Source organism: Manis pentadactyla, chromosome 9, assembly GCF_030020395.1.
Source record: "Manis pentadactyla isolate mManPen7 chromosome 9, mManPen7.hap1, whole genome shotgun sequence".
Classification (NCBI taxonomy): Eukaryota; Metazoa; Chordata; class Mammalia; order Pholidota; family Manidae; genus Manis; species Manis pentadactyla.
Genome location: NC_080027.1, coordinates 123,770,409 through 123,785,848, shown reverse-complemented (window position 1 = coordinate 123,785,848; position 15,440 = coordinate 123,770,409). Strand labels below are relative to the sequence as shown.

The following is a 15,440-nucleotide window of genomic DNA, read 5'->3' as shown; positions in this document are numbered from 1 at the left end:
TTCCCGCGTACCAGTGTCTCCTGGCTCCTTGCCAGTCCTCTCTCCTGGGGGGCTGAGATTGCTGGGTCTTCCTTCCCCTCCATTACCAATGTCCATTTCCTGGACCACGTGCCTCTCTGGTTTCCCTGCCTGCATTACTTTAAGGCTTACTGCCTCCCCCAGTGGGAGCATGACGCAGCCGGGACAGAATGGCAGGAAAGGCTAAACCCAGGCAGCAAAGGCAACCTGTCAAATATGCCGTGGCGCCCCAATCCATGCCTCTGCAGTGCACACCTGACTCCGTAAGCAAACGAGGCTGACTTGCTGACCTGCATCCGGATCCCTGAATCCCCCTCCTGAGAGCAGCCCCTCAGCCTCGGAGGGTTCTGTCAGAGCCTCCTGCCATCTGGTTGTTGACCCTTGTCATTCTCACTGCAATGGGGAGGGAGGTGTTGCCAAGCTACCGTCCCGTCCTGGTCCCTTTCGTCTGGGGAGAACTAAAAGCACTAGAAAGCAGGTTTTGAGTAACTCAATGGCTAGGATCTTGGGAAGTTAAATCTGGGATCCAGTTTCACTGTGGAGGGTGGGAACTTGTAACCCTAATAAGCACGAGGAGGGTGTCTCTGCAGCCCTGAATCCTCCCTGCATGCGTCAAACCCTTTCCTCCTATAGGATCAGGCTGCTTAGTCCCTGAAACTGGAAACTGTATAATGCGATAAAAGGGTGATGTTTTAGCTCGAACTGTGGTCTGAATCCAGAAACTAGCCCTAAACATCTCATGTCTCCTCAGGAAGCTTTATAAATAATTGTCTGACTCACAAGGTGCCTGTCTTCTTGCCTTCTCAGCGGGGGAAATGAAGTCAGATGAGTGGACTCAGTGCCCTTCCCACATTCCTGGTAGATTGGCCCTTGGCATTAAGCATGTGGGCCTTTTTAAGATGACTCTGCCAGCTCCTAAAGGATACAGGAGTTCCTTTTGATTTGTTCCTCATTGCTTAGGAGTCAGGGATAAAGATGGTAGGTTTGACCGAGTCCCCAGACCAAGACCATTACTGAAAAACAAATAACATTAATTGCCTCTGTCTCTGAGACATAGGACACTGAAAACCAGAGGCCACATGTGTAGGGCTAGACTTGCAGCTGCTGACCACCACCACTGTCAATTAGCCACTCCACCCGCCGCCCGCTGACAGCTGGGCCATAGAGGATCTCCAGTGCGAGAATGCATGTAGTGGCGTTCTCTCTGAAGAGTCTGGCCACTGGGTTCCTGAGCAGGGGCCCTGTCCACTTCAGCCCAAGAGAAGAAACCCAGAAGGCAGTGGGCCCAGCACCCCAAGGTCCAGGAGCCCTTCCACCATGGCCACCTGTGTACCTATGTATGGGCTACTACATGCCTCTGTTACTTCTTTAAACACATGAGGTTCTTTTTTTCCTGGAAAAATCTGCAAAAATAGGTAGTCATTTTAATTAGGGTAGAGGTTCCTGAGCCTCAAAATTCAGTAATGTATACTTTGCCTTTTATCTTAAATTGCACGCCTTATTTTGTAAGAGCACAGGTCTAAACTGAATAAGCTGTCACCCTCTATCTATGAGGAGTCATCGGATGGGGAAGTCCCTTTGAATTTTAGACACTTTTGAACACCAGCACACCTAAAATGTCCTCTGTAGGCTAACAGGAAAGAGAAGACTGAATTCTGGCTGTGTATTTGGACCCTAGGGCAAATTGTTCTTAAATGAAGTGTGATGTGCAATTAACGTTTTTTCCCCCTTCTCCTCACCATTGCCAGTGTGTGAGGGGCTCTCACTCTCATCTCCTGTCCCCTTTTCCCAGCTCTTTCCATCCCTGCTCCCTAACCCTCCAGGACCCTCCCTTCCTCTTCTCTAACCGTGGAGCAAATCTGTCTCACTCTCTGATTCTTTGCAGATCGACGTAATTAACACATTCCAGACGGGAGCCTCTTTTAAGGGAGTCCTAAAGCGACAGTCCATGGGTCAGCACCTTGATGTAAAACATGTTCCTAGCTCGTCCTATGTAACAGTTGCACCCGTCAAATCTTCCCCCAGCACTTCTGTTGCTGCAGCTGTTTCATCTCCTACTCTGGGCAGTGAGTGAGAGTCTATTACAATGCATGATTTGCTAAAATGACCACAAGAGAGCACGTGGCATCCACTTTAACCGACTGTGGTTATCTTTTCCTTTTGGTTTTTCCCTTTGGTCTTTGCCTCAAGGGAAGAAAAGTGGAACAAAAATCCCAATCCCAAACCAGGCTGTGTGCCTTTTTATTTTATTTTATTCTTTAATATTGAAAAGCTATAAAACCATAACCAATTTGAGGACAGCAATCCTGTTTTCTGATTGTTCCTCTGCATCACTTGTTTCTTCTTTGAGTGTTTTTGGTTTGGGCTCTTGTTGTTTTGTTTGTTTGTTTGCTTTGTTTGGATGTGTTGTCGTAGCTCTCCTGCCCCTTCGAGTCTGAGCTCTGCCTCCTAAGGTTAGATGCAATGTTAGGCTAAAGACCCAGGAACTCCCTCCGTTTGGGGACAAGTCTGGGACCTCCTGCAGAAAGGTGTGAAGGGAACCACGGTTCCTGTGGATATTCTACCTGTAGCTCTATCAGAATTGAGCCAATATTGAATCTGGCCACTAATATTAGTCCTTTGGCTACTGCTTGATTGTTTGCTGGCAGAATTGATGTAAAATTCTAACTGAAAGTGAAGAACAGAAGGTGTTCAGTTCAAGCGCCCAGGGCTGTGCATCCCCACTGTTTTACGCTGCAGGAACTTAAGCTCTGGTTTAAAAATCTATTAATTCACATTTGGGTCAGAGACATAGATGAAAAAGTCAAAATAACTTATTTTTTCTCCACTCAAACTCTTTTTTTTAGGAATTTCTGAAGAGCAATCTCCCCCCTTCTTTTTTTTTTTTTTTGGCTCCTTCTTTCTTCTAGTTTGATGGATTGTCTCGCCTATAGCCAGCCCTTCATATCTTATTTTGCATGTAAAGTTTGAGGAACCCCCTTCTCAGCCAGCCCGTCAACTGGAATACTGTCAGTGCTCAGCCTAAGACCTGGTGTTGCCATTGGGAGAGTACTGGGTTCTTGCTGGTGCTAACACCTTCCTGTTCTGGTCATTTCACCTTCCCCAAATGGGGCAGAGGAGAAAGGCTTTTCACTGATACCGCTGCTGAGGGTTTTGGTGGGGACAGAGTCTTTGTGTATTCTGTATATTGTGGGCCTTAGATACCTGAGCATTTTGTCTGTCCCTTCCTCGCCCAGTCCAACCACCATCCCCCCAGAGCTTAGATGGGGGTAAGAAAAGAACATTCCATTGCCTGTGGCTCACAGGATGGGGAGTTGTGTAGGTTGACCAGACTTAGATTTAGTGTTGTCTTTTTAGCCAACTGTAAAGTTCTCATGGCTAAACTTTAGGTATGGGGTCAGGGGGATTTTATATAGATGGCTATTTCTTTTTTTTTTTTTTTTTTTTTTTTAGATAATTATTTTTTATTGAAGGGTAGTTGACACACAGTATTACATTACATTAGTTTCAGGTGTACAACACAGTGATTCAACATTTATATACATGATAATTCTAAGTACCAGCTATCACCATACCAAGTTGTTACAATATTTTGACTATATTCCTTATGCTATACATTACATCCCGGTTGCTTATTTATTTTACAATTGGAAGTGTGTACTTTTTCTTGGTTGTTGTTGTTAGGGCATCTCTCATTTTTATTGATCAAATGGTTGTTAACAACAATAAAATTCTGTATAGGGGAGTCAATGCTCAATGCACAAACATTAATCCACCCCAAGCCTAATTTTCGTCAGTCTCCAATCTTCTGAAGCATAACGAACAAGTTCTTACATGGAGAACAAATTCTTACATAGTGAATAAGTTACATGGTGAACAGTACAAGGGCAGTCTAGATGGCTATTTCTTTAGGCCCAAAGGCAGTCAAAGAACTAACTCTTACCCTGCAAATACCCAACAGCTTCTCTCTAATCCTTCTGTATTCCTCTCTTTCTTATCTCCTTTCTTCTTCTAGTTTTGCCATCCTTCTAACTCGTGTCTGTTCTTTTTTAATCATGCGAATCTTAGGAAGGTTAGTGTCAGGTGTCCCAGTGGTTTGAATGTGGAAGGACACCCAGCAGAAGACAGAAGCCCACTGGGCTCTTGCAGGGCGGCTGGTAGAGGGCATACTGTGGACCGTCAAAAGACTAGAACATCGGTCACAAGAGGCAGGCCACACAAGAGGCGGGCCACACCTTCTCTTTCTCCAGCTGTGCCTTCTTACACAGAGGGCCTGTTAATATGCATTAAATCCCCCTTTCCCATTCCAGACCTCCAAATGAATACCATTATTTACCTCACCTTCAGTAGATAAAGCTTTAAGATTTCCCTCTATAGGAAGGCTCCCATCCCTTCTCTTCCACTGGTTTCTGGAAAAGGAGCAGACAACCACAGAATACCAGTCAAGAAAATGGAATCTTCATCTGCCCATTCACTGAGGTCCAGAGAGTGGCCCTTAGCGCTCGTACCTAATCTAAGGTCCAGCCCTGATTGAGGCTTCTGCGTCATGAGAAACTGTTGCCCTTCGATCGGTCACTTTCCCCTGTAGGACAGGGGCCACAGAAGAGACATTTCTTCTGTGATGATGGTTCTGAGAAATGGTGACCAGGGCAGGAAGAGCTGATTGGTGAGCAGAGAGCGCCTGAAGCTTTCACAGCACCCACTTCACCAGCTCTGTCTTGTTCCCTGCACTGCCCATGCCCGAGGCACCGAGCACCAGGAAGACAAGCTGCCACGGCTTACAGTAGATGGGTGGTGGAGTGTCTGTGTGATTGTCCATCAGCATGGGTCGTACATTGGCTGAGCCACTGTTGGAGGTGAGGAGCGCTCTGGCACAGCCCCAGGCCCCGGCCCCCTCACTCTCTCCCCGCCTGCCAGGCCCCCTGATGGCACTTGGCTCTCTGACTCCTTTTCACGTGAGCTTCCCTTGCAGGTGGCCGCGTTCCCGTTAGACCCCAGAATTCCTGCAGTCTAGCTGGATGACTGTTCCTTGCTCCCCTAAAGAAGAAATTTTCCCTATTTTTTCCATCTACCCATCCCCAATTTACTTTTGTCTCCCTTATTGCTTACCTGTAACAGTGTTTTTGATCACCCCAACAGGTGAGAGGAAAAGCCAGAAAACAGGGCTCCAGACCCGCACTTCAACCCCACTTTTTAAAAATCATTTTTCTCTACTGAACTTAACATATACTTGTTTCAATAAAGTCCTCCATGGCTTGAAAAAAATAGAAGCAGGAAGTTTGAAAATCACTGATATTGAAGATGATCACCTGGTGGTATAAAGGTGCCTGTTCTCCTATAGCACTTGTTAGAAATGTTGAGATCTGAAGAGCAGGTGAAACGAACGTATGGGCTATGTTATCACTCCTACAGGGGGTGATACGACCTTGAACCCATCCCTGGACCAGGGTGGAGGGAAAAAGGCATTGGCTTTTGGCTCCCTTGACCCAAGTTGCCTTGCTCTGAGGTTTGACATAGAGCAATTAAAACTTGGGGCCTTCCAAAGACCAGATGGAGCTTCTGTTTCATCTGATCTCACCTAGATCTGGATCAAAGAGAATGTGACAGGTAAAATCCACCCATCAGATGGTGAATAGGAGTCAGAGAAAGATGGTAAAGTAGGTCCTTACTTTCTGTTAAGCATGGTGAATATGTGCCCTGGCTCCTTAATTCTTCTTGGCTGAAGTATTGAGCTGATTCTGTTAAATGGCAAAGAGTCCTTGCCTTCTAAGCTCTGAGCACCCTCAGTCCTGGGTAGGTCTGCCTGACAGTAAGGAGTGAGACAAGACAAGGAAAGCCTTAGCCAGAAGAGACATGATTTCAGTGAACTTTCTTGCACGTTATTTCTGAAGGTTCTGTACCGTGATAGGAAGTGCTGGAACAGACAGCCCATGCAGTCTGCTGACCCTCTGTGTGCTCTGCTGTCTCCGCATCCCTGCCCCTTCTCCAAGAGCTTTGCTTAAACAGCAGAGGAATGAAGAGGTGCCCTACCCCAACACTCACCGTTTCTGCCCATCCCCTCCTCACCTCTGTAGTTTCTCTTGTATTATTCCCACTCATTTCTGGGGGAAGACTTTTTTGGACAAGACTAGGATCAGCCACATCCCAACAAAGAAAACTGTCCTACAACCACTTTCTTTCCCCCTGGCCTCTCTCTCCAACCTCTCTGTCCAACCTTCTCCCCCACCCCAATTCTACCCACCTGACCTCATTCTAAACGATTCCTCAGAGAGGCCTACAGTTCAGAAAATTCAGTTGCTGGAAGAGTGGTGCCTACGGATAAGGCAAAGGCTGGGCACAGGCATCGAGTATTGTCAAAGTTTTCCTCTTCTCTAAATTGCCTGAATCCCTTCCATTTTTGTTCAGTAGAACAAAGACCTTGACACTTTTAGGGTAACGCACTTCCCTTTGCCCAGTAAAACTGCAGATTGTTTTCCTTTCCTCTGTCCTCTTCATCCACCCCATCAGGAAAGCCACTTGTGTGTGACCCTGCCTCCTGGACTGGTGGTTTCTCTCCCAGACCATCCTTTCCCCTGTCCATGTAAGGTCATTCTCCTCTTCACAATTTAGAAACAGCTGGGAAAAGCTGCTTGACTGGGCACAGTTGGTATGTATCAGAGACACGGGCACGCCTTCGAGTTCTGAGAGCCAGGTCTTCTCTCAGTTGTAGGAGGAAGGTGTCTTCTGAGTCCTGTATTTCATCCACATCTTGCAGGGGAGGGACTGAAAGAGTGGAGTTCTGTTTTCTTTTAGGGAAGGGGACATGGTGGAGGTTGTGGGACATCCATAAGGTTGCAGGATATAAATATGTGCATGTTTCCCGACCAGAAGAACAGTTATAAAATTGGAGAGAATAAGAGTTTCAATTTCTTGCATGCTGCTGTCACAAGCGAAGATTGGTTTGTCTGGCTTGCTGCACAGTATTCGTGGTCACCTATCACCCGAAGTTCATTATGTGCAGATTGGTGATTGGTATGTGTTTGGCTCTTTGAGAGTTTTAAACAGATAACTTCAATGTGTAATTTGTCCGTGCCATGTTCACAAAATGTTTGGCCTCAACACAGAAATTCACATGTCTGAATCATCTTTTAAGTTTGGCTGTTAATTTGCACCTAGTTCCAATGTCTTTGCCCTCCATCCCAAAGAACTAATCAACCTTTTTTGTTTTCTGTTTCATTTTAAGAGTGGGTTGTTTGGGAATGCTGACTTTGCCTTGGGGTTTCTACCGTTGTTTTTTTGTTTTGTTTTGTTTTTAATGCAGCTTTTGAGATGTCCTAGTTGTTTGCCATTACTCACCTCACCTCACCCCAGTGCTTGGATGTTTCTAGTGCTCTGTGACCCATTCTTACATTTGGTTTTGGTTGTTGAGCCAGTAGTGTTTTGTAGTTTGGGTTTTGTTTCTCTCCTCCAACCACCAGTTCCTTGTTCTACTGGCCAATCCTCCCCTCCATATTTTCTCACCCTCTTTTTCTCATCCTTCCCCTGGTGTAGATCAAGGTGGTCAAAGCGTTCCATAGTTCCCTCCACGAAAGTATTCAGAAATCCAAGAACCAAAACTCCATCCACAACTTCATGGCCCACCCTGAATTCGCCATAGATGAGGAGATGCCGCGAACACCACTCCTGGATGAGCAAGAGGAGGAAGATCTCGAAAAGGTTTTTAAGTCTGAGACTAGCGTGCTCCCTTCGGATGGTGAGGTCACTCCGTACGCCAACAGAAACAACAACGCAGTGGACTGCAGCCAAGTGCAGACTGTCGCCTCCCGCTCGGACAGCCCCCTGCACAGCCTGGAGACATCAGTTTGAGCTTCTTTCTCGGCCTCCCATTCCTGCTTTCCCTATTTCCTTTCTCATCCATCCTGTCTAAGGGAATGATGGGGCTTTTTGCTCTCATGTCAGCTGCTCCCAAGTATGTGTGAGCCCCCACCTGACCATGGAGAGACAAGAACACAGACCTGTGCGGATTTCGACTTAAACTTGAGTTGGGGTTTATAACAGGACCTAGTCAAACCTCAGGCAGGTAACGAATGGTAAACTCTACACCTTGGGCATGTCAGTTGCCATTTTTAAACAAATGATGATGATCTTCTTGGCATCCACCCCAGATGCTCCTCCATGATACATACATATGTCACATATCCTGACTTCTGGATTTTACCCTATGAGTCTATGCCATTTATAAGCTAAGTTGAGGGTTCAGAGAGACAAATCCCTGAAGGAAATGTGTGGAGGTAGGGTGGAATGTATAGAATCAGCCTATAGAGTGATTGTTTTTAAAATGATTTTCCCATTTTCAAAATGTATACCTACACCCCTCTGAGCTCTTTCTGCCCTTCCAGTCAAACTTCCCCAAGGGTCTTTTGGTCTTTTGTAACCATTGTCTTTCTTACATGCACGCTTGGGTTTTTGAGTTGTGATGATTAAGAAAGTGGAAAGGACGTGGGTAAACTGAGTCAACTTTGGCCATCCTCCCTTCTGGCCCCAGTGAAACTCTTAATTTGGTTCTGGAGGCAGATAGGTTTCTCTGCTGAAAGAGTCCTTTGAAGCACTTGAGAGTGGGTAAGAAGGTGGTCCTGTAGTCGCCAGGTCAGCTTGTACTTCTAAACTACCGTCCTGTCCGGTGTGTGTGGTTGCTAAGTGCTAGGGGATCAGCCTTGACGGAGGAAATTGTGTATGTGTGGTATATAGTTTTTACCATAAGCCTGAGTTTTCCTTTTCCTAAAGGGGTGGCAAAAGAATGAATTGTGAATGACCCTGCCTCCTAACTGGACTTGGACACTGAGGACCAGAAGCGGGCGGGTCTAGGACAAGGTGCCATCAAAGCCAGCTCTTGCAGGGTCCTGCTTGGGATGCCCACTACTGCTTTCAAAGCCATCTGCCAAGACTCCGCCATGGCAGGACCTGATTGCTGAGGGAGTGAGTGTCAAGAAGACTTGGGAGCGGCCAGAGGGCCCTGCTAGCAAGCTCTGAGAAAGCAGACACCTTCAGTTTGGGTGCCTGGAGACCAGCGTTGACATTCCCTTTAGTTTCTAATTCTACTCTGCTGTGTCCCCTAAACTCATCCAGTCTCGGCAGAGGTCCCAGATCTTTTTCAAATATTCAGATTTTGAAAATATGGATCCCAAGTGGGAGGCTCCGGTGACATTTTGCTGACTTCAAGGAGCAAAAGGCCACCCTGGAAAGCCCTCCTCCCTCTCTTCCTCTCTCCCGCACGGCCCACTCAAGCCCCCTCCAGACTGTGCCCAGCTGCTGCAGCCCAGCCCTGTGCCTTTCCCTGAACACTGCCCAAAGCACCCCCTGCTCCCGTGCCTCTCGGGAGCGGGGGGCGTCACCAGGAGGTTTTCTAAGTGCTCCTTATGGGGACCAGGTGGAGCCATGTGTGCTAGGGCCCCCTTTTCATCCCTGCTGTCGTTGACTGGCCCTCACATCTGCCTGCTCCCAGCTCCCACCAGGCAAACGAAGCCTTCACCCCTCTGCTGAGGGTGATGGGAGGAGGGGCTGGGGCTCCTTGAACTGCCGAGTTCCCATCTGTGAGTCAGGTGCCCTGAACGGCTCCTTCCCTGGACCCCCTCCTGCCTCACTGCTTTCTCCTGAGCTGTCCAAGGTAGGAAGAATAATCTAGAAACAATACCCCTACACACCTTTATTACGACCTTACCCACCCAACTTGATTTTGACTTTACAGACGTTACATGCTTCAGCAATCTTTTCTCTGTCTTAAATACTCATGGGGGAGAAAAAAAACCAGCTCCCTCTAGGTGTTAGGTGTTCACATATATATTTATTAAGTACATTGGAAAATTTAGTTATGTTAAGTCTTTTATTACCTCAGATCAGTTTAAAAAACAAGCCAATAACAAACCTTGGAGGCTATTTTACCATTCCTGCTCCCAGAAGACTCTCACGGTGCCTGACAGGTGACCCCTGAGGGCTTGTATCTACTTGTTTAAAGTCAACGGTTTTTTGTGTATTTTCATGGTAGGAGAGAAAATAGAGAAATATTATGCAAAAAATATATATAGTTTTCTTTAGACCAGAAACTGATATTTTTGCGTCAGCCATATGTATTTTGTTGAAAGGAATAAAATAACGTGCTGTCATGACCCCGTGGAGGGGGCACATAGCCGGCTGTTTGACGTGACAGGGGACTTAGCATATTTGCCATTGGGTTTAAAACCAATGCACCGCCCTTCCTTTCTCCCAACAGCCATCTTTATACTTAGGGGGAAAAAAAAAATTGTTGGGTTCTAAACTTTTTTAATATAAATTGTGTTGATATGGAATTGAGTAAGTTTAAGTGTTTATGTGTGTATGTTTTTTATATAAGTTTTTTTCTATTCGGTTTCAGTGATCCAACCGGCAGTGAGTAAATATGGTGTACGTTAATAAAGGTTTCCCCCAAAATGGTGCTTTGGATTTGAAAAGGAGCCGATGGGGAAAAGGGGAACGTAGGACCCTAGATTCTTCTCTTGATAAACCTAGAAAAAAGGGGCAGTAGAGTGCGAATGGGAAGGAAGGCACCAGCGAGAAAGGAGGGAGAGGGCGTAACCCCGCCCTCCGGAGACGGGCACCAAGCTCCTTAGTAATTAATGCCTAGGACCAGGGGCCCTGGGTGGACTTTGTTTCTTGATGAATCGCTGGCAGAGTGGTACCCAAGACGTGAATATCTCTTGGGCTACAAGGATACTCTGGTTTGGGGCTTGCATTGTTTTATGGTTTTTCCACCTCCTATTGCCCCTGAAATTTTCCATTAGTGAGTTTTTGTGCAAGGACCTGACTTGGGACTTCTTCCAATCACCTAGAAAGGTTTCATGCAATGTGTCCAATGGGGGATAGAGGTGTAAGAGAAAAAAATAAAGGCTGGTTCTAGCCCTGGGTGACAGTCTTGGGGCTAGGTCCTTCCCTAGGCGCCCTCTGCCCCCTGAAACGACACCCCCATCCCTGAAGGTGTTAGAGAGACCGCCTAGAAATCCCTTTGGCGCTTGGGTTTCTTCTTCCCCTTGAGCTTCACAGGGGTGTTCGTGTGGTGACAGCTGAGTGATCACCTCCTTGCCGAAGCCCGTAGGGCGTGGCCAGCTCACGTGTGCCCAGAAACCTCTAAGTGCGTCGCTTCCTTTCTGTCCTGCTTTCCTTGCCTAATGATTGGAGCAACCCGGGATGCCATCACCGAGTGCACACGTCCTCACTTTTCATATCTCGGGACACCCCACTGCCGTGGTGGGGCTGCGGCACCTATGAACGCCTGCCATTCTCAAGCCATTCCAGCCTCCTCCCGGAATGGCCCAGACACCCCTCCTTTTAGCTCAGTGCCAGTTCTTTGCCTTCCCAGCCCTGCTGTTAGGCCTGCTGGCCCCGTCCCCTTTCCTCTTGATTAGGAGAGACAGAGGGAGGTGAGCGCCCCATGAGGGAACCTGCCCTTGTTCCATGTTGTGCCCCCATATGTATATATGCCATATGTGAATATGCCATATATATGTGCCACAAATCTATGGTGTTCTTCAAATTAGCACACAGACAGGCATTTTGCATTTCTTCTTTTTTCCAGTAATGAGTATAACAAGCACTGACATTTTTGTATAAAAAAGAAAAAACAGAAGATTGACTGTTGTGGTTTGCATGACATAAACAAACAAATGGTGACATCCAAGCAACGTGTACCCCGGCGTGTGCTGCCATAATTTGCAGTTCGGCTTATCGGTGCGCCCAAACTGTACTTGCATTTTGATATTATTTAAGCTCTCTGTACAATGTTTTGCATGTATTTATATGGTTCTTAGGGGGAAAATGCTATAAACCGGCAAATCTGAGATTCAAGTATGTTGTTCCACTGAGATGGGAAGCCTAGAAGAGGCGTTTTTAAAGAAGAGATATAAAGGGATAATTTTTTGGGAACCAATAAAGCTTGTTGCTGATAAGCAGAAACCAATACTGCCGTGCACTGAGAATAAAGACCCGTGCCTCTTGTACCTCTGCTGTCCTCTCTCTGTCTCCGCTCTGGGGGAATGTCACTGCTTGTCTGTTGAAACTGAGAAGGGTTCTGGCACCCCCGACCCTCACCTGCAAGCCAGGAACTCAGCATGTCACTGGGCCTGGACACGCTCCCCTGCCAGGGCTTCCTTCCGGCGACCGGCACCCTGGCGGCCAGTTTTACCCCCGTGCAGTGCAAACTTTACGCCACCCACTTCTTAGAATCTGCAGTCATGGAGCTGTGAAGCTAGAGGTTTTGAAAAAGGATGAATTTGGAAAGATAAGAAAGAGGCAGGCTTGGAGGTCCTTCCTTTTTTGTTTGCTTTTTTTTTTTTTTTTTTAATGAAGCACCTCTGGGTAAAATTCATTCCCCTTGTCTGAGCACTCTTCTGGACTTTCCCTCTGGGCTTCTCTAGTCCCTGCCTTCTGCAAGTTATTTGTTTGTCTATTTTGGCTTTTTTTAATTGCCCCATTCAGTGAGTCTCTAACATGACTGTTGAGGCCCGAGTTTCAGGCCAAACTAGCTTCCTGGCAGGTCACCTAAGTTCTGAGCTTTCGAATCTCAGGACTGGACTTGGACCTCCTTCCTGCACCTCTCGTCCAACTGCGCAAGCACATTCAAAACATCAAGGGAAGGAAAGGACTTTGTGAGCACCCCGGGGTCCCTTAGGAAAGTATAATGCTGAGGAGCAGCCCGCACCCTCCTGGATGCTCTGAAGGGAGGACCCAGCCCTGGCTGAGAATGGCTTCTGCAGTGAGGGCTTGATGCCCGCCTTTCCTCTGCCCTGGGCTGCTCCCCACATGCACAGGCCCATTGCCGCTTCCTGTCTTTAAAATGGGCTGGGGAGAAAAAAATAAATAATAAGTAAGTGACAGGGACTGGGTCTTTCTTGGTAATGGGTCACCCAAGAAATACGACCCCACTGTAGGTTCCCTCCCGGCTATACTTGCTAAAAAGATGCAAAACACATGCAGGCATGTGTGCACACACACACACGTACATGCACAAGGACTTTGTAAAGCTGAGCCCCATGTTTCCCCTCTAACCCTCACCTTGTGTTTGTTGGACCTTAGATCTGCGCCTCTCCGTTATGCCAAACAGGCTCTTTGGTACCCGCACCCCAACCCCAGTGTGCCATGAGGCACAGAGAAGAATGAGCTCCAAAGTACCTTTCTGGCAGAGACCAGTGTACCCTAAGGTAGTGGTTTCATGGAGTATAAAGCCAGCTCAGCGCCTTGGGTCTGAGTTACTGAATGGAGAAGAGCATGCTTTTTTCTTCCATCGTTTTTCCTACCCCGGTTCTGAAGAAAGAATAATTTCTTTGCCCTCCATCTTGAATGATGCTCTGTGAGTCTCCCCTTTCTCAGCCACATGTCCTCTCCCTGTGGTCCCTGGGTTTGTCCGAAGCTCTCCACCATGACTGGCTGCCCCCCACCCCAACAGGACACACACAGCCAGGCAACTCCCTGACTTGGGGGCAAACCCAAGGCAAACTCACTGGGCCCAAATGCGCTGGTTACCAGCTCCTGGCCTGCATCTGTTAGGACGTGGTCTTCATGTCACTGCGAGCAGAAAGGAGGGTAAACATGGCATAACCTTTACCAGCAAATAATTTTGAAACCTACTGTAAATGAATCACATAAACATGCTCCTATCTTCCTCTGTGATGTCATTGGCATTGAGTTGTCCCCAAAGTGAACCTAAGCCATGAGAGGTAATGCTAGATTCACAGACTGGAATACTTTAAGCTTTGAAAGGTAGTGGCTTCTGTGTTCCAGGCTTGCCCACATCCCGATGTGGAGCTAACCATACGTCTTTATCTCTCTGGCTCTTGTTTCAAAGAACATCTCCCTGTCCTCAGAAGACATACCCATAGGAGGGAGTAGTTTTTTTGGGATGACCTCCCTTTGCCATCTCCTGAGAAGCTGGTGTCAAAACCAGAATGTAAATGTTCTCGTTTACAGTGAGAACATAAATGATCCACAGATTTGGGAAGCCAGATTACAGTCATGAAATCTGAGTGATGAGAAGTACTTGAACAGTCTGAATGGCTGGTACCATCACACTCAGAGCTGAGGACAGCGTCTCTCCTCTTGGCTAGACCAGCTCCCTGCGTTCAGACTCAGACGCCACCTGGTTTCTCTGATGTCCCCTGTAACTGAGGCCAGGTGGGACATTCTCCAAACACAACACAACTGATGAGGTTCAGCTTTCCTGCTCTGCTGGACTCAGGAATGCTTCACTGAAACACTGTGATGTGTGTTTCCACTCCAGATCTTCATGTCTTGGCTTTATTGAAGACAAATGCACAAGGAAACTTATTTGAAAGAGGAAGTGAGGCTGGGGAAGGAAGGGTCAGGAATTAGCAAGTGCCTTCAGCCACAAAGTAAGAGAACAGAGACACCCACGGTGATCCTCCGTCGGAGTCAAGAATTCTCCCATCTCCCCAGCAAACCTTTGAACTGAGAGCGCTGCTGACCAGGTAGGAGATGGAAGGGGCTTGAATGTTCTGCTCGCCCTCTCGTGGAGGATCTAAAACAAAACTGAGAGGCAGCATAAGGTGCTGACGTGTGGCAGCCCAGGAGGCAGGAGGTGCATGTTCTGAACTCTGCTTCTTGCCTGGCTTCATTTTCCATCTCTACAAGGAGACTGTTGAACTACACCAGTGATCTTCAGACTACACTTTGAAGATCTGGAAAGGATTCCTTAGGCATGAGATGGAGCCCACAGGTGTTCAACAAAGTAGCTTTTTTTTTTTTTAATGTATTTGGCTTCCAGGTCAGCTATAGCTTTAAAAAAGTTATTTAAAAGTGCTGTGAACTAGCCATCTCTAAGTCCCCACTGGCTCCGAAATGCTAAATTCTAATTAACAAGTCAATTAATCGGTGCTGAAACGATCCAAACTAGGATGACAAGCAACAAGGCCTGTGATTAAACGCACAAGCCTAATTTGGACCCCGTCTTGAGTGTCTCCCATTATAATTATTAACATTAAGCACAAATACTACAGAGTAAAACTTAGTGATTAGTAGTCCTTCCTGCTGAGATTATTATCCAGCTGCTTCTGCTGTGGAATTTGCTGTGGAAAGAGCAGTCGTTTGGGGATCCAGATCTCAAACCCAATGGAATGGCATGAAATCAGAGAGGAAAAGCAAGATGGCTCGTTTGTGCTATTGTGGGGAGTAGCTGGATGGGAATGACAAGGCCTGTGTCATAATTCTACCTGCTGCTAATTAGCTGTGGAACCTAAGGGTCTCTCCAACCCTGACACTCCATTCTTGCTCTAGTGTCTGAAATTCCTATTGACAGCCACTGGGGGATGTCCGAATGGCATTTCTCTCGTCGCTGCAGCTCCCCCGGCATGTGGCATCACAGTGTGTGCACGGGACATGCCTGCTAACCGGGATGTCTGCGG

The 15,440-nt window shown here is 47.1% G+C and overlaps 1 protein-coding gene across 7 annotated transcripts in view; it reads left to right on the top strand.

Annotated features, from left to right (window-relative positions):
- Positions 1-12,023, top strand: part of ATP2B4 (ATPase plasma membrane Ca2+ transporting 4) — an 84,569-nt gene extending 72,546 nt beyond the window's left edge. For 4 of the 7 annotated variants that reach the window (XM_036909622.2, XM_036909619.2, XM_057508095.1 and 1 more), the window contains one exon: positions 7,549-12,023. In XM_036909622.2, coding sequence (XP_036765517.2) covers positions 7,549-7,863 — 315 coding nt within the window. In that variant the 3' untranslated portion in view covers positions 7,864-12,023. Of the gene's footprint in view, positions 1-1,903; positions 2,085-7,548 lie in introns of all 7 variants that reach the window. The other 3 variants (XM_036909624.2, XM_057508096.1, XM_036909625.2) reach the window with 2 other exon arrangements.
- The last annotated feature ends 3,417 nt before the right edge of the window (positions 12,024-15,440 follow it).